The sequence below is a fragment of the Chanodichthys erythropterus genome, chromosome 20 (genome assembly GCF_024489055.1).
Source record: "Chanodichthys erythropterus isolate Z2021 chromosome 20, ASM2448905v1, whole genome shotgun sequence".
Classification (NCBI taxonomy): domain Eukaryota; kingdom Metazoa; phylum Chordata; class Actinopteri; order Cypriniformes; family Xenocyprididae; genus Chanodichthys; species Chanodichthys erythropterus.
Window position 1 is genome coordinate 3,954,804 of NC_090240.1, and position 18,516 is coordinate 3,973,319.

At 37.7% G+C, this 18,516-nt stretch overlaps 2 protein-coding genes across 6 annotated transcripts in view; one reads left to right on the forward strand and one right to left on the reverse strand.

Moving 5' to 3' along the window:
* The window catches only part of mitfb (melanocyte inducing transcription factor b), a 58,167-nt gene extending 51,653 nt beyond the window's left edge, over nt 1-6,514 (forward strand). The window contains exons 9-10 of one of the 4 annotated variants that reach the window (XM_067371173.1): nt 5-152; nt 5,925-6,509. In XM_067371173.1, the coding sequence (XP_067227274.1) occupies nt 5-152; nt 5,925-6,341 (565 nt within the window). In that variant the 3' untranslated portion in view covers nt 6,342-6,509. Of the gene's footprint in view, nt 1-4; nt 153-1,555; nt 1,734-5,924 lie in introns of those variants that run through there. The other 3 variants (XM_067371174.1, XM_067371172.1, XM_067371175.1) reach the window with 3 other exon arrangements.
* Nucleotides 6,515-7,400: 886 nt separating this feature from the next.
* Nucleotides 7,401-18,278, reverse strand: LOC137009330 (2-epi-5-epi-valiolone synthase). 2 transcript variants are annotated; one of them, XM_067371458.1, is made up of 6 exons: nt 18,248-18,278; nt 17,784-18,016; nt 15,699-16,332; nt 14,898-15,131; nt 14,547-14,799; nt 7,401-11,178 (listed from the first exon to the last, which is right to left on the reverse strand). In XM_067371458.1, the coding sequence occupies exons 2-6, from the start codon at nt 17,918-17,920 to the stop codon at nt 11,105-11,107; spliced, it is 1,332 nt and encodes a 443-aa protein (XP_067227559.1). In that variant the 5' UTR covers nt 17,921-18,016; nt 18,248-18,278; the 3' UTR covers nt 7,401-11,104. The 2 variants fall into 2 exon arrangements, with proteins under 2 accessions (XP_067227559.1, XP_067227558.1); XM_067371457.1 differs by having other exon boundaries at nt 7,401-11,196.
* Nucleotides 18,279-18,516: the final 238 nt, after the last annotated feature.

The following is an 18,516-nucleotide window of genomic DNA, read 5'->3' on the forward strand; positions in this document are numbered from 1 at the left end:
TCAGGGACATGCGTTGGAACAAGGGCACTATTCTTAAGGCCTCTGTGGATTACATCAGGAAACTTCAGAGAGAGCAGCAGCGCGCCAAAGAGCTTGAGAACCGTCAGAAGAAGCTGGAACACGCCAACCGTCACCTGATGCTCAGGATACAGGTCAGTTTAGACAGATCCCAGCCTGGCCAACAGCACTGCCAGTAATGCCATAAAATACCAATGTAATTGCATCTAAATCTAGAGAAAAAACAAATTGACCATAATTACCCTTGTAAAAAAGAAGTACGCTTTAGCATACTTTTAAAAAGAGTACTTATTATGCAAATAATAAACTTTAAAAGAATATGCCTAAGTGTACCTGAATACATGCTATTTACAATTAAATGAAAATGTATCATAGTTTAAAATTATATTAAATGCAATTAGCTGCACTTAAGAGTGCTTTTTTGACCCACTTAAGTACTTCTTAATTACTTCTATTGTCTTTGAAATATGGTTCAAGTATACTTTTGAATGTACTGACAAGCATTTATGGTAAACTAAAATATACTTTAATGTCATTTCTTTTGAAACTTGTATGTCATGTATTTAAATATACTGTATTTGTAATTACTAGGGCTGTTGATTTAACACTTTTATTTAATTAATTAGTTATGAAAAAATAACGTGTTAAAATAATTTAATGCATTTAATGCACCCGCCCAGTCACAGACCTACGTAGGTTATCTTACATTTTATACAGTTGATTGTTGACGAACATGATGCAATGCAGCAACTCACTGCGTGATGGAGCTATAGAATGCAGTTAAAAGGCCCCTAAAATTCAAGATATCAGGGCAAAATGGCCTTGTATTAATTTTTGTCTCATATATAGGCCTATATAAAAATTATATAGTTAAGCAATATCACATAAGTAATGAGCGCAATATCACACGAGTGCTGTTTTTGTCTCAAGTTACAACAGTTCAGTAAATAAGAAGTTAATATTGTGTTATATTTTAGACAAAATATTCTGTTTTTGCTCAATTTTGCCAACGAAAATATTACCTGTAAAGCCAGAGCAGAACTGTTGTGAGTCTCCGAGCAACACAGCAGTGTTTCATTTCTGAATGAATCCGCACTTTGAGTGAATCAATCAGGTGACCCAATGATTCAATGGCCCATTCATAAAGTGAGCCATTAGGTTGAAGCAGCGCTGCACAGACCGATTGATCATCGATATTTGATTGATCATGTGTATGACATCAAAGTACCACAACAGCGATTAGAGAGCAGACAGCTCCATATGCTTTCGAATCACTGTGGCGGTACTTTAATGTCATACACCCATTTACTTCATTCCTGTTTGAACAAATAAAATGAATGAATGGCTCATGAATAACTTACTCGTTTAGATATTTGCCACCTCCTTCTGGCAGTTTTAGTTACTTATTTAGAGTATAATTTCATTAAAAATATTTTCATATTTTGGGGATAGTTTGTCCAAAAATTATAATTCTGTTTATTTACATTTACTCACCCTCGTGTCATTTCAAACTTGTATGACTTTCTTTCTTTTGCAGAACATAGAAGATATTTTGAAGAATGTTGGTAACCAAAACTGTTTTTGTCTGTAAATATATCTAAATTCAGATGCAGCTTCTTTTTTTGAAAAAAAAAAAAAAAAAAAAAAAAATGGCCGTTGTAGCCTAAAATTTTATGTGTAATAAATTCTATGTTGAATCAAATAAAATATTTCTTTCTAAAGCTACTTTTTGTAATGTCTATTTGATGCTTTTCACATTTAACACAATAATGATTTTGCGATTAATTAAATTAATTAATCATCATGTAATTAATTAAGATTAAAAATTTGAATCGCTTGACAGCCCTAGTAATTACACATTTGTAATGATGTTGCAATTTAGTACATTTAAAATATATTAACTTTAAATATCGAATAACACTACAGATAAAATTATAATCAAGTACTTTACATGTGCTTTAGTATGTTAGTCAACACAAAATAAGTGTACTTCTTACGACAAAAGATTATTAAAACCTAATGATTTAAAATGTACTTAACTTAATTCGACATTTTACACTTTTTAAAAGTGTGTTAAGAAACAGTCATGAAAGTGTACTCTCTTTAAATTCACTTAAGCAGCCTCTTATTTCATTAATAGTATATTTGCAGGTGTGTGTGTTTTTTTTTGTATACTTTTAAGTTTTTAAGTACACTACAATTGCACATAAATGTAGCTATTTGCACTTTGGAAATGTTCAAACATGGATTTTATTTTTAAGAATGATGCCTAAAAATGATGTTAAAAACACTTAAAAATAACGTCTCGCTTACTAATGTAACCTCTGTTTCCTGATGGAGGGAACGAGACATGTCAAATGAGAGATGGAGGTTTCAGAGGTGTGGGCGTGGTTTCCAGTTAGTGCCCTGCTCCTGAGAAAAAAAGTCCTTCCTCAGGGTAATTTGCCAGGGAGGGGTCATTGCCATCAGCATGAAAGAAAAGTCTGGTTGGGCCAGTAGGGTGCAACCATCAGAACTTGTTCTCCTTCCTCCCTGACCTTGCACAGTGTCTGTGTAATGAGGCTCACTGGGGGAAAAGTGTCAGGGTCGGCTGTGCACTAGTGCATCTGTGTCAAGAGCATGGGTCAGGGAATACCACAGAGCACAACGGGAGGATTCCTGGGAGGCAAACAGGTCCACCTGAGCCTCGCCAAATCGACTCCAAATCAGCTGTTTCTCAGCTGCAGACGCACCACTGGGGTTGATATATATGAGACCGCTTCAGCATTGGCTTCCCGAGATGGGCATCTGTTGTCGCACTTTCAGCCCTTGGTCAGACCTCACCTTTCTATGGGCAGGTGTTCCACTAGAACGAATGTCCATGCATGTTGTTGTCACAACAAACGCCTTCAACATGAGCTGGGGCGTTGTGTGCAAGGGGCATGCAATTTCAGAGCACTGAACAGGACACTGTTTTCACTGGAACATCAACTGCCTAGAGTTGTTGGCTGTGATAAGCAGTTCCGTCCACTGGTTCAGGGCAAGCATGTTTTGATCCACATGGACAACACTGTGGTGGTGGAGTACATCAACTGCCAGGGTGGTGTCTGCTCCCGTCGCATGTCACAACTGGACCACCATCTTCTCCTTTGGAGTCAGCAGCAACTGAAGTCCTCAGTCACTCAGCTGTCGTTCTCACCTCTGTGTCAAGAGAGGATCGAGACAAAGAAATACACGTCCTTCAGGTCTATTCGCTGCAAACCAAACTTGATGCCAGACATACGTCAGCATTTGTCTCTGCATGAGGATCTTAAACTGAAGCTTGTGCAGGGTCCTGATTCAGTACTGGGAAGTCTAAGATTGGTCGGAACTCACCAGCTTTCTTGGGTATGATGAAGTAAGGGCTGTAAAACCCCTTCTTCATTTTGGCTGGAGGTACAGGCTCTATGGTGTCCTTCCTCAGAAGGACCATAATTTGCAACCGGAGGATGGCCTCGATCTCACCTCGCACTGAGGTGGAGAACACACCGAGGGCGTGCCGAGGGTGAGTGGTTCATGGAAAGTCCTGCCATGTCAGAAGGGATAACGTCCTGTAGCATGCGACGGGCGGGTGGCACCTTCATAAGAGGGCCGTCACGATCTAGCTGCCAACCCAGGCTCCTTGGTGGCTGGGGCCGGTGCAACCTCGGATCACCCTCTGTGATGAGCAGGCTGGGGCTGAAGCCTCTGGGATCTGGTGGCTGACCCACACAGAGGTAAGATGTGACTGAGGCCTCCATCTGCTTCTTTACTGCTGAGAACTGCTGTGCTAAGTCCTCAACAGTTTTGTCAAATAGGGCACCTTGAGAGATCATCTCTGCAAGGTTGAGTCATAGGTGGCGCTCCTGGACCACAAGTGTTGACGTTGTCTGACCCAGAGCCTGTGCTGTGACCTTTGTTGCCCAGAGGGCAAAGTCGGTTGATGAGCACAGTTCCTGCATAAGCTCTGGATCAGCACTACCCTCATGCAGTTCATTTAACAATCTGGCCTGATAGACCTGCTGGATGGCCATAGCATGCAGAGTGGAGGCAGCCTGGCCAATGGCACTGTAAGCAATCGCTGTAAGAGACGAGGCCCTGGATGGGAGCCTCGGGCAATTCCTCCAAGTGGTAGCATTATGTAGACTCAGCCTGAGCTGTCACACCCGAGGTTGGGAGACCAGGCGAATCTTCTGCATCTAAAGGCAATAGCTCATCGTCTAATGCTGCAATTGAAAGCTCCTCATCCTCTGGAGCCCCCAATGAGATATTACAATCACCAAGAGGTGAACCACCTATCTCACTCAGAAGCTGCAGCTGGGGAAACGAGCGTGCTGAGGCACGGGAGGTTCGCGGAGATTCACCCAGCGAGCGTGCTCCAGATGCAGAGCTCAAATTGCCCTCAGCGCTCACCACTGAGGCCTCATATCCAGAGGTAGAAGGACCAGGATGTTAGCAGCTGAGGTTGCTTGCAGTCTTTTTTACAAAAACGCAAGCCACAACCTCAACATTCCCAAAACCATGCTCTCACAGTGAGAGCATGAACCATCCACAAACGCTGTCACCGCATGAGAACGAGCCATGCATTGAAGACAGTGTTCGTGGCCATCAGAGGGAGAGAGGAACCCGGCCACAACCAGAAGGACAGTGATGGAAAGGCATCTTTAAAAAAAGCGCAATCCGCCATGCTGCTCTTTTAGAGGAATTTGCTCTTTTCTTTAAGGAAGTAGTCTCTTTTAGCCACAGCTGATGCACCCAGGGTAACTCTACGCACTTATCAGTACACAAACGAGAGGGGAGACCACTGAAGTGTGGAAATTGCTTCTCTTTTTCAAGCATAAGATATGCAGTGCTTCGGCTCTGAAGAACAAAGTTGAATGTTTAGACCACGCTGGCCTCCTTTTATACCTGTATGTCCAGGGGAGTGGCCAGACATGCAAATTCTACACGCCAACATCATTGGCCTTTTCAAAGTTGTTTGGGGTTCCCAAGAGTGACCCCTAGTGTCTCTCATTCGACACCATGTCAAATTGAGTGATAGAAAGTGAACTTAAGATATCCTTTTACATAATTTATTAAAAACATAAATGTGCCCTTTTTAACTATCATTATTAGCCATTCATGTATTGACCTTCAACCTATATTGTTTCACTTAAAATTTGTGATTTATTACAAGTCACATTAAAACTTTGTAAAACTACGAGAATTTACTACAATAATTATTATCCATACCCACTCCAAACCCACTATAATGAGGTTGAAATAATGCAGTGCTTTGAGTTAGTAACACTAAATATCTGCTGTTCTGTAAACTAAAATATTTAGGTTTGAGCATAATAGGTTAGGATTCAACCACTGAAAAACACATCTGTGTCTAATAGAAATACCCAGCATCTTTTTTTTTTTCTATATTTTAATGTTTATGTTTTTTAATTTACAAATATATATATTTTTAATATTTAATCAAGTTATTAATTTATATATTTTTTGTTTTCTATATTTTAAATGAGATATATTGAAAAAGAGACAATTTGTGGGTTCATTAAAGACTACATGAAACGGTAGCCCTTTCTTCCCTATTGTGACATATATCCAAATGAAACTGCTTCTCGAAAACAAGGAAAAATTTAGGGCGGGACTTGATTTTGTCCATTGCGAATTGATTGGATGGTTGGATCTCATGTGAGTGATAGGTTTCTCCGCTCTCGTGCCAATAAACGTCATCAAAGAGGAGAAGAGATGTCACTGCGTGAGGCAGGGGAAGTAATTTTGGTTGAAGATTACAAGGGCACGTGAAATTAAAACAATATTCCATAAAAAATAAGAACTTTAAGATTTTACTAAAGTTAATTACGGTTAATGTTACAGTTAATGCTTTGTTGTCTGTCCATTGCTCAATGTTATTCCAGGAGTTGGAAATGCAGGCTCGTGCTCATGGACTGGCCATTGCCTCATCTACACTCTGTCCATCAGATCTAGCAGCCCGGGCCATAAAACAGGAGCCGGTCCTGGGAGACTGCAGCCAGGATATGTACCCTCACACGCACCCCTCTTGCCCCGACATGGGCCGCTCCAGCACCCTAGACCTTAACGATGGTACAATCACCTTTAACGACTCCCACAGTACAGGCTCTACCACTTCTACTGAAGCAGGGGCTTATGGTCTCATTTCTAAGGCACATGGCACTAAACTTAACGACATCCTGATGGACGACACATTGTCGTCTGTAGCAACAAGTGACCCGCTTCTCACCTCCGTCTCACCTGGAGCCTCAAATGACCGTAAGGACAGCATGAACATGGAGGAAAATGATCATGTTTGTTAGTGCAGCGAAAACCTTCATTTGGCTTTTTAGGGCCGCTGGTCATTGTTGCATTTTTCCAACAATGCAGCTGACGCTTGGGATTGCTAAAGAGGAAGCACAGCCTGTTTTGTCAAGTGCAAAGTAATATAATTTTTTTTATGTTTACACTCATTTTATTTTATTGTATTTTAACTGTATCCCAGTTTTGTCTACCCAAAATTCTTTGTGGGATAATAATTCAGATTGTGCGTAATACCAAAATAATCAAGGTCAGTATCATAAAAAGACTGATTTGTGTAACTTCGCATAGGTATATTTAGAATATAATTTAATCAACTTTGGGATAATAGAGTTTTGCTGGGAAAACGTCAAAACTCATAAGACTAATTCGCTGCTGGTTCCCTCAAGATTTTCCTATTGGTTTTTATAGTGAGTTTTTTCAAGTAAAATAAGGTCTGTGGTAAACATAACTTGAAGATACTTTGACGTTTTGTTCTACATTACACACCCCTACCAAAAAAAACGAATTTTGACGCAGTTATGTTTATTTTTGATAATGTTTATGTTTCTAATAAGTAACTAGATAAGACAGTTTGGGGTGTGACTGTGTGCAGTTTACGTTCTACAGCAAAATGTGCAAGTATTGTCAAGTTATGATTTCCACAGACTTTATTTTACTCAAAGTGAAAAACCCCATGTGAAAATCTCAAGGAAACCAGTGGCCAATTAGTCTTTCAGGTTGACGTCATGCAGCACTCTATATAAAAGTGCACTTGAATGATGATTTCTTTGGTTGTACAGTAGCATGTGTAGAAGAATACTTCTTTTATATATATATATATATATATATATCCTTTAATATATATATATATATCATTTAATATATATATATATATATATATATATATATATATATATCCTTTAATATATATATATATATCCTTTAATATATATATATATATATCCTTTAATATATATATATATATATATTAAAGGAATGATTTAAGCAGTAAACTATAACCTCTACGAGATGTACTTAAAAAGATTAAAAGGAATAATTCAAAAATGAAAATTCTGTTATATACTCACGCTCATGTTGTTCTAAACTATGATTTTTCTGTTGAATATAGATATTTTGAAGAATTGTTATAGTTATTTTCCATATAACAATTCATAGTGACCATGTCAATCAAGCTCCAAAAAAAAAAAAAAAAAAATTACCTTAAAATTAGTCCATGCAATTTTACAAGTTATATATGATATCTGTGTGAGAGAAGATTATTTTCAATTTAAGCTGTTATTTCTTAGAAAATGTTCCTTTTGTGTAACACAAAAATAACAGCAAACCTGTTTGTACATGAGTGTGAGTAAATTTACATTTTTGGGTAAAATATTCCTTTAACATACTGTAGCTAAAAAATAAATAAATAAAAAAGATAAAATAAAACTAATTCATAAATGTCACAAAAAATTCTGTTAAATGTTGTTCTAACATCACTGAATGTTTAAGCAACATTTTGAACAAATGCTCTAAAAATCGCATCTTTCAGATGAAACCCACTAGATGTCTGGACAAAGTATGTTCGTTATGAAGATGCCCCAAAATAGCTGACCATAAATTATTTCATTCAATTATTAATCAATGCCAATATTCTCTCAGTATTAATTTATTCATGTTTTTGAGAATGTCACTTAGCTCCATAGATTTGTGGAATAGTCTATAAAATAATCTATCTGAAGAAATACTAAGTTCTGACATGAAACTCTAGATGGCACAGGCTGATGGGTCCTTAACGCAACCTGCTGACAGTTATGTTGTTAAAACTACATGATACAAGCTGATTGGTTCATGTTCATATTTGCAGCAAATGAGCTTGCTGCTCAACATTTAAATAGCTGGTCAGTGTTTGCTGTAGCAGTTTGCAGCGCACTTTCATAGTTCCTCCAAGACCATTCACCTCCCCCAGCTCCACCTGTATAGATCTGCTACGGGTAATTTCATATGCTATTTGTGCAGCAGCAGCATGTCTGTGTATGTATTGGTTGTAGAAAGTCTCTGTACTTGCTCTGCAGCAGTAGCGTAGCAGATCTGTTATGCCAAGGCCAAATACATTGTCAAACTTTGTCATATCATTACCACGCTGAACTCTTCCGAGAGTTGTCATAATAGAAATGCATGTGTGGAGGGACATTTTTCACACAGTGTTTGAAATGTCCAACTGATTTTCAAATGTCCTGTGGAATGTGCCAAGCAATAAGCAATATTCTGATTTAACCCAGGAATTTTCAGAACTGTTCTTGTCATCATATGCAGTGCCTATATAATTAAGCAAACGGTTTTCACCTCATGCATTTCTTAAGATACCCAGAGGATGCATTTTAACAGTGCATAGTATGAAAGAATCCATAAGAATGTGAAGAAATTTACTGACACATATTTGATGACTAAAGGAATAATCATATATTTCAAACTTCAAATTCCAATTTATTACCCTTTAAAAACATTTAAATTTTTATCTAACATTTTAATTATTAAATTCTGTTTTAATATGGCATACATTTTAACTACAATGTCCCAGTTTTTCTGTTGTGTTTTTTTAAATAAAATCATGGGGAAAGATCTGGGATTTTTTATGTTGGCAAAAACACTGGAAGAAAGATCATACCTTGGAAATTTAAAAAAAAAAAAAAAAAAAAAAAAAAAAAACATTTTATATTTTGTTCTAACACTTGTTTTTTTGAATTCTTATATGGTGTAAATGAATGATTATGTTTGTAATAATAAGCTGTGCTGTTACTGTGTATTTCTACTGTTTGAAAGTGCTCAACTCAGATGTACTGATGTTTGCCTTTAAGTAGCATCCAATTTGTGCCACTATAATGATTATGTAGGTTAAACTATAATGTGTTGTTTCATAGAACTATGCAAAGATAACTTTTAGTTGAGTAATCAACCTGTTTCATGGAAAGATGTTGTAAGAGTTTAGTGTAGGTAACATAGTCAGATCACTGTAAAGTGCCTTACATAACAAACTTGCGACTTAAAGCAATAGTTCACCCAAAATAATGAACGTCATCATTTACACATCCTCATGTCATTCTAAACCTGTATGACCTTTTTTTCTGCTATGGAACACAAAAAAAGATGTTTAGCAGAGAGTTCACGCTGCTCTTTTCCACAAAGTGAAGATGAATGGGGACAGTTGACCCTAAATGTGTATTTAAATATAAATTAAGTGGGTTTGTAGTATAGACTGTAAAAAAAAGATGGATGATGTATCTCCACTTCATTTCACTGCAGAAAAATTAAGCCAAAATATCCCAGAAGTGGCTGTTGACATTGTTTGCCGATTAGGTCATTCGGAGCCCCAGTCTGCACAGTAGTGATCCTGAGGTGAAGCTGCGGTATAAAGGTCCCGCCCACACTCCCTCTCCCCCACACTCGCAAGAACAGCTGTCAATCATGACATTACATATATGATTTTATAGCATCAAACTAAACCCAACTTATTGGAAAAAATTAACACTTGAATGTACATAAGCATGATGAGAACTATGTAAAATGACAGAAACCAACCTTGGAAAAAAAATAATTTGTGTAATTGGATTTTTTTGTTTGGCTCGCATCCCATTTGATTACATGGAGAGGGCAGAGTTTATGACCTATACCGCAGTCAGCCATCAGGGGGTGATCAAAATGCTTTGGCTTCACATTTCAGGAAATGTGTGGCATACTTGGTTTGGAGCAACATGAGTAAGGAAATGATTTTCACATTTTAATTTTTGTGTGAACTATCCCTTTAAATGAAGCATTCTCTTCTATTTATGTGATTTTAGACTTAGTCTTAAACTGTGGAACCCAACGGTCTATCAGTAGGATCACAAAAACTTAGTTAATACAGACCCACAGTGTTCGACTCAAGACTTGATCTGTTTTGTATTCTGGCTCAAACCTGAGGTGTCTTGAAGCACTATAAAACTTTCAAGAATAGTGTATAATATAAACTCCTTTGCCTATTAGACAGAAACTACTGACATTTGTCCTCTGAATGTAATGTTACACAGTGTTGACTACTAAAATGTTGCCAAATTCCAAGTGAAGTCTAAATATGCAGTGAAACTTTTACATATCTCATTGTGGATTTATAGCAAAACTGGCTGTTGCGATTTTTTTTCTGAGCAATAATTAAGACAATCAGGTAACAGGTAAAGCCTGTATGAATGCATATGTATCAGTGACGTCAATGAAAGGTGCCTTTAAAACAGGCTTCCGTTGAACTTCAACCAAATGTCCTTTAATAACAAATACAGATCGGTCTGTCTTTTATAAAAGTGTCTTGGCTATAGCTAAAGATGGTTTTTGTTTTGTTAATATACTTTTGTATTATATTTTTGAAGCTTAACCAAACATTATTTAAGAAAGGACTTAAAATAGCTTGAGATGTTGATTTTTGGTTGAATTTTTAAAGCATTTATTTCATATGAATTCAATACTGGAAGCCGGCCCACTTGTTGGGAAAGTCACCTTTCACTCAAACTGTTGTTTTGAAACCGTGAAACTTCCACTGGGAAGCTTTATGAGGAAAGTGTCACTAGTGTGACCATTTCATTGTTGGGATTCAAGCTTGACAAGTGTATTGGGAATGAAAATGTTACAGACATTAAAATAAAACTGAGTGGTTTTCACAATTTTTGGAGTTTTCATTCATGATATGGTGTATTTCATTGTGCGTCACAGACGTTTTCTTGGTTTAAGAATACAATCAGGCTCCACATTTCCATTGTTATTGTGGTTTCATGGTGGTTTCACTGTGTTCATCACACCATTTCTTGAATGCTTGACACACAATGCTGTCTTCTATGTCATTGAAGATTCCTGTAGAATATGAAAAAGACAAACTGGTCCCACTTTATATTAACCATTTGATACAATGCACTTATTGTGTACAAACATGTTTTTACATGGTACTTATATTTAAAAAAAATACCTGCATATAATATGTAATTAACTTCTGTAATTGCATCGATAATTACACTGTTAACCCTTCCCTTCCCCCTTAACCCGCCCTTAAACCTACCCATACCACTAAACTGGTTCTTAACCTTACCCGTATCCACCTCAATAGCAGCACAAGTGTCAACATCAACACAGTTTTTTGATCTAAGTACATAGTAGTGAAAGACATCTAATATGAAGTGTGACTGACAAACTGCAGGAAATGAAACAAACTACAGTATGCCACAATCTTATGGTGTTTGGTAAAATGTGCTCTGACTACTTAAAGTTGAACTAGTCACTTTTTTGTGTAGAGGTCTATAACTTGGCAAAATGTTAGCATTCCCATTCATTTCAATGGCAGTTGCTCAGTGTAAAAATATTAATTAATAAATTTGTCACAATACATGGATACTTTTTAATGGCTGTCAAAGATCAAAGAAGAATGCTTGTAGAATGCTGTATTAGTGATGGGCACGTTCGAAACACTGCTTCATGAAGCTTCAAAACATTTCGTTTCGAATCATTGGTGTGCAGCTTGTTTCAAACTTGCAAAATCACGTGATTTCAGCAAACAAGGCTTTGTTAAGTTGCGAACCTTGATTTCGAAACAAAATTCAGAGAGTTCGCTGTTAGATTGTGTTGATCTGGTGAACCCATGAACGAGGGTCTAATGGTTTTAACTGATCTTGGGTCAAGTTTTATAATGTATTATAATGAATTTTGATACTTATGCATGTATAATATAAAATGGGAAATTATGTTTAATTGCTTTTAATCGACTTAGCTTGCCAAGCCCTAACACACAAAACAAGCACTGCACATTTATAAAGGAACACAAATTTTACAGAACCTTCATATTTTATGGTAATTCTTAATTATTTGTAGATTACATTTAATAGATACATTTTCATGAAAACATTTGCTATTGGTTTGTAAAAGGTGTTATTATACATGTTTGGGCCGAGTTTTTGCTACATTTAGAACATTTTGGCCACCATCCTGTGGTGTTTTGAATGCTTCAAAACAGTGAATCATTTTACGAAGCAATTGGTTCATTTGATTCAAAGTTTTTTTTAAAAAAATCTTTGTTTCTCCCATCACTAGTATTTAGGGGCTGTGTCCAAAATCGCATACTCTCTGAGTAGATCAATCTTTTGAATAAGTAATTACTTCACAACTGTTAAAAAAAAGTATTTTCTATTTAATATGAAAGTGTGTAGTATGAATTTAGTCCAGACGCACTATATCCGCCTTGTTGTCATTTTCTGGAATCAGTTGCGTCACTTCACTGCCATTCACGACTCCTCTCCCGTGGCCTCATGGGATAGTAAAGTATCCATCAGATGCTCACTCCAGAATCTTGCCAGAAGTAGTAGGTCATCTGGGTACTTTTTGCCTACTGTTTTATGAATACTGTGAATTTGGACATACTGTACCACTCTTTCACATGTTTTTTCACCTACTATACAGTAGTATGCGATTTCGGATGCAGCCATGCATCAGGCGCTAGACCCCCTAGTTTAGCCATAGACAGTAAAAGAAATGGACACAGCGACCCCATTGGAACTCAATTGAGACAAGTGAAGCCCATTTTTAGCGATTTTTAGCACTTCCATTTCTGACGCGCAGACTCAAACTAAGCTTGATGACGTCAGCAACCTGTCTGACAGATGTAATTCTTCTAGTAGCTGTGCATGCAAACTGCCATCTTGCAGAGACGGCGAGCTTGAGCGGGGAGTTCTTTGGCGTGAGTGAGCAGGAGTAAGTATTCTGATTAATTAATTTGTATAGTATTTTAAAAAGTAACGCCAGTACGCCATATTAAGTTAATGCATACTATTGCCTGCGAGCTTCTCCTCCTGTCTGTACGGTAATTTCTCTACTGTGCGACAGAGAGTAGAGTGGTTATGATGCAATCGTTAGCCTATTTTTACAAAAACTGTTTCTACGGGGCCATAATGTAACATAGAAGGTAATGGAGCCCTTTATACATTGTCGTGTATGTTTAGAAATAAATAATGGACAAATGGAGTCTTTAAACGCCTCAGATGTAAAGTTATTCGCTGTCAAAGTGACGCCAAAATGAATGGGAGTCAATGGGATGCTAACGCAAGTGAAGTTCTACTACAACATGGCGGCACGCAGCCGACTTCAACTTCCGGTCGACTTCCTTGGGCACTGAGTTTAGCAGGCTTTTCACAGTGGTTTTGGACTTTATACTGACACCTATTTGTGTGGATGAAGCACAACTCAGAAACAAAATGGTTTTGGTTACTGAAGCTTTTGCCCCCTCCCAAAGTTTATGTTGCTCCTTATTTTGTCTTTTTCTTAATACATTTATTTCTTGCACCATAAAAGTGTTTGGGTGTTTTCAAGTCTTTGGAATGAGAGTTGGGACTCCATGGATCTTTTTTGCTAGGATCCCTGTTATTTGTTATGGGTATCTTTCTTTTTTTAATTTAGATTAAAACAATTCATAACAAGTGGGGGCTCGTCCGGGATTTGAACCTGGGACCTCTTTTATACAGGCCTCTCATATACAGGCCATGATTAGTTTTCTTCCAGAACTAAAACTGTCTGATGATGGTGGTAATGGAGCTAAAGTGTATTTAGCTGGTCATGTATTTAGCTCAACATGGCAGCTACGATGAGTAGAATAAAACAGCTAAGCCGAACAAATGACTTATTCAGGTTTAAAGCTTTCAATAATAGTAGATCTCTTCATCATCTTCAGTCTACATTGAAGGTGCATTTAGAAGTTCTTTAGGGTTAGCATAGCTGATCTTTGTGTTCGATACCACAATGGTGTTAAACACTGCACTGCCATGTATTGATGTGGATCAACATGATAATTTTATGTATAAATTATACTTATTATAGAGAGTTTTAGAGAGCGGTTTATACAAATCGTTCTACTTTTCTCTGTCATCTAATATTTCCACCTTGTGAATGCCATACTGATGTTTATGCTGTATTTTTGTCTTTGTCATAAGTTGAACTGACATTTTACATCCTCCATTTTCTGGGGGCGGTCCCATTTTTTGTGTCCTGTCCTGGCTGAAGCTGTCCTTGTTTTACAGCACGCTCAAAACGAGCTTTCTTACTATTCAGATGATTCTTCACAAAAACACAATTTATTTCTTAAATCAGCACCAAACCACTGAATGCACCTTTAATGTTTAAGGGGAAAAAATTTAGCTGTTTTTTTTTTTTTTTTTTTGACATACTTGCTTTTCCCAGCGCTGTTGGCAGAGGCATTCTCAGAAGTCCACCAGAGTGCTTGAGTCGCTCAGTAAGAGACCTCTGTACTAGATCCAGAGTGCAATCTGAATGCCACACCGGAAGCTCTAGACTTTGCATACACACGATGATACGTCTTTTCTCCTCTTCCGTCAGAAAGCCCCTTTCATGAGCCACATAGACCATGAAAGCCATGTCAATGTTTACTGCTTCTCCATGCAAAAGCTCAGGAAGTATTTTCTGTATCAAAGAAAAGAGCGACTCCAGTTATAGTAATTCGAGACTGTGATACACTTTAGTTGTGATGCAACTTTAGTATGAGTCTTAATATGTGTAACCATTTCAAGCTCTGGACTGATGATATGTCCAAAGTCCACCAGCCTGTCCAGGTCATCCTCCCACAGGTTTGGGGCAAGTTCCTCCAGCATGGTTTCAATGGCCAGTCTAGTGGACACACTCGCTGCGTCCGTATGCACATTTTCTGGGATTCTCAGTTGGAATCTTGAGTCCAACAAACTTCTTCCCTCCTTTTGCAAAAGTTCAAAGAGGCCTTTGTGTTTCATCAGCGCCATCTGTAGAGGATCATTAGTACTGGTGAAACAAGACCTCAGTTATACTTGTACAATAATGTCAGAAAAAAAGCCTATTACCATTCAGAAGTCTGGGATGGTAAGATTTTAAATGTTTTTGACAGACTTATTTTCACCAAGGCTGCATTTATTTGAGCAACAATAAATACTTTCAATTTGAGAAATATTATTACAATTAAAAATAACTTTACTTTTAAAAATGTAATTTATTCCTGTGATGCAAAACTGAATTTTCAGCATCATTACAGTCTTCAGTGTCACATGATCCTTCGGAAAACATTTTAACCTGTGTATTTAGTGTGTTAAGAAACACAGCCATGAAAGTGTATGCTATATAGCCTAAGTACACCTAAGTGGCCTTTAATATATTATATTAACTGCAAGTACAGGTAAACTTTTAAGATTTGAATTACACTACAAGTGCACATTCAATACAATTAAGCGCATTTGAATTCAATGTAAGTTGCTTTGGATAAAACCATTTGTAAATTGTAAACATCTTTTGAGAAACTGACAAATATAATGCTGTTATCCATGCAGTAGGTGTACCTTCAACATCTCAGCCATTCCGTTAGAAATATGACGCCGTGGAAGAGTGCACAAAAAAGTCCTGTCCAGGAACGTTGCTACGGGGGGTATGTAAGACCCTAGCTTATTTTTACAGTTGGCAAAATTGACCCCCGTCTTTGCCCCTACACTGGCATCAATGTAAGCCAACAGAGTTGTAGGGACACGAATATATGGAGTGCGTCTGCGATACAGAGATGCGGCGAGGCCCGCGATATCCAGGCACACGCCGCCACCAATAGCGATAATGGGCTCTGTACGGCGGTCAATACCAAATTTATGGACCTCCTCCAAGATAATGGTCACGAGCATCATGGTCTTGTTCTCTTCAGTTGTGGGTAAGTGAAGGATCTTATACTTCACCCCTCTTGCTTCAAAATATGCTGCGACCTGAGAGCCATAAAGATCATTAACTGTCTCGTCAATCACAATGAATCGCTTCATTACTTTGCTGTTGTTTTTAAGGGCTTGAATCTCCGTAGGGTTGGAGATATGGCCGAACAGTAAGGTGTCATTGCATGTACCCAGAAGCCTCTCACTCTGAATGACTCGATAGGTGAAGATGATAGGACTGACCACTGTCCATGTGACTCCAACTTCTGTGGAAGACTCATAACTGGGGGGACAAATTATCCATATTTTATTCAGTATTTCAGTACAAGCTGCATATCACTTACAAAAAGTACTCATGCCTTGTTAAAAAGAATTTCAGCATACACACACACATTTGGTTTATGGGGAATCTCCATAGAGATAATGGTTTTTATACTTTACAAACTGTATATTCTATCCCCTTACAATAACCCTACCCCTAAACCTACCCATCAATGGAAACTGTCTACATTAAAAAAAACAAAAAAAAAAACAATACAGTTTAGTATGTTTTTTTGAAGTCATTTAATTAACGAGGACACAGGAAGTGTCCTCATAAACCATGTTTACATTAGGTGCGTCCCAATTCGCATACTTTTGCACTATTCTATGACATTTTAGTGTGAGTTGTTCTAACAGAAAATTCCAAAAAGAAAAAGTGCACTTTAAATACCCGGATGATGCACTAAATTAATGGAAAAACGAAGTGTGGAATGTTGGACACTTCGTTCACTCAACTGTCGCAGCTTTAATTACATAGCGGAGGGGGAGGGTGTATTGGACTCCGTTGTTAAATGAAAAAATAACCTTATACAATTCACACACTATATGGATGAGTACATAGTGCATAAGTACATAGTGTATAAGTGCATAGTGTATAGTGCGTCATTTGGGACGCAACTAATGTAATACCATGTCATTATACACATTTGTGTCCTCATAAACCATGTATACAAGAACACACACACACACACACACACACACACACACACACACACACACACACACACACACACACACACACACACACACACACACACACACACACACACACACACACACACACACACACACACACAAACTAGCATATGTAGATTTACAGGACTCTCAATAGACATGATTTTTTTATATTGTACTGTAAACTGTATATTTTATCCCCCTACACTAACCCTACCCCTAATATATAAAAAAAAAAAAATCAGCATTTTCGGAATTTCAACAAAACAAAAAAAGAAAACACAAAACAAACCAAAACAAAACACAGTTTAGTATGTTTTTTAAGCCATTTGGTTTATGAGAACACAGGAAGTGTCATTATACATGCCATTATACACATTTGTGTCCTCATAAACCACACTGTATGCCAGATCACACACACACACACACACACACACACACACACTGTGAACTTGACCTCATGCTTTCCAACTGTAAGGTTAGTTCTTAAAATAGAAAAGTATTTCAACATGAAGTAAACAACTCACTAAAGATTTTAATGTTACTGTTTAAAGATAGACATCATCATAATAACCTGTGATAAAACATTCTTATTCTTTCGTACTTTATTTACTATATTTGTTCTTGCAAAAAATCAAATGCTTCAATCAGCATATTATATCGCAGTAGGTTCAGGCTGAGACAGTAACAAAGCACCATTTGATATCAGAGTGTAAATTCATTGTTGTATATACTCACATCTTGGCGTCTGAAAGCCGTCCCTCGAGACACTTACAGTCTGCAGTCTGTCTGCTCCATGTAGAGTCTGCATGCACCAATCTGAATTCAGTCACTTGATCACAGACACTGTTACGGATTTTTGAGGAATGAGACATATTGAAGGTGAAATGCGAAAGTTGGCCACTTGCCGACTCATGCCAAGTGTATAACAGTAACTAAAGCCACTGCTGAGGTGACGGAGGAGGGTGGAACTGTAGGCAAAGTATAAATAGATATACATTAAAGGATCTGCATGGAGGGTGGCATGGTGACTGCTCAGTGGGGTAGCACTGTCGCCTCACAGCCAGAAGTTTTGTAGGTTCTCAACATTGTAAAAAAAATCATTTTTACAGAAAAAAACTGGCAGCTATGTTACAGAATAATTCTGTAAAAATACAGTAAAAATGTAAACACACTATATGGACAAAAGTACTGGTACACACCTGCAACAAGTCAGTTCATGAAATTTCCATGATCAACTGTAAGTGGAAGCATTTAGGAACAACAACAACTCTGCCACGAAGACCATGTAAAGTCACATTGCGAACTGGTCACCATATGCTGAGGCATGTGCAGCCATGAAAACCCGTTCCGTGAAGCTCCTGCCGCACAGTTTTTGTGCTGAAATTAATGCCAGTGGAAGTTCCAAACTTATATCAGCACAAAAACTGTGCGGCAGGAGCTCCACGGAATGGGTTTCCATGGCCGAACA

Coding starts and splice junctions, on each gene's coding strand:
- LOC137009330 (XM_067371457.1), bottom strand. CDS start 17,920: ATGTCTCATTCCTCAAAAATCCGTAACAGTGTCTGTGATCAAGTGACT. Junction 15,132..15,698: donor GAATGGCTGAGATGTTGAAG/GTACACCTACTG, acceptor GATCCTCTACAG/ATGGCGCTGATGAAACACAA. Junction 14,800..14,897: donor TCAGTCCAGAGCTTGAAATG/GTTACACATATT, acceptor TCTTTGATACAG/AAAATACTTCCTGAGCTTTT.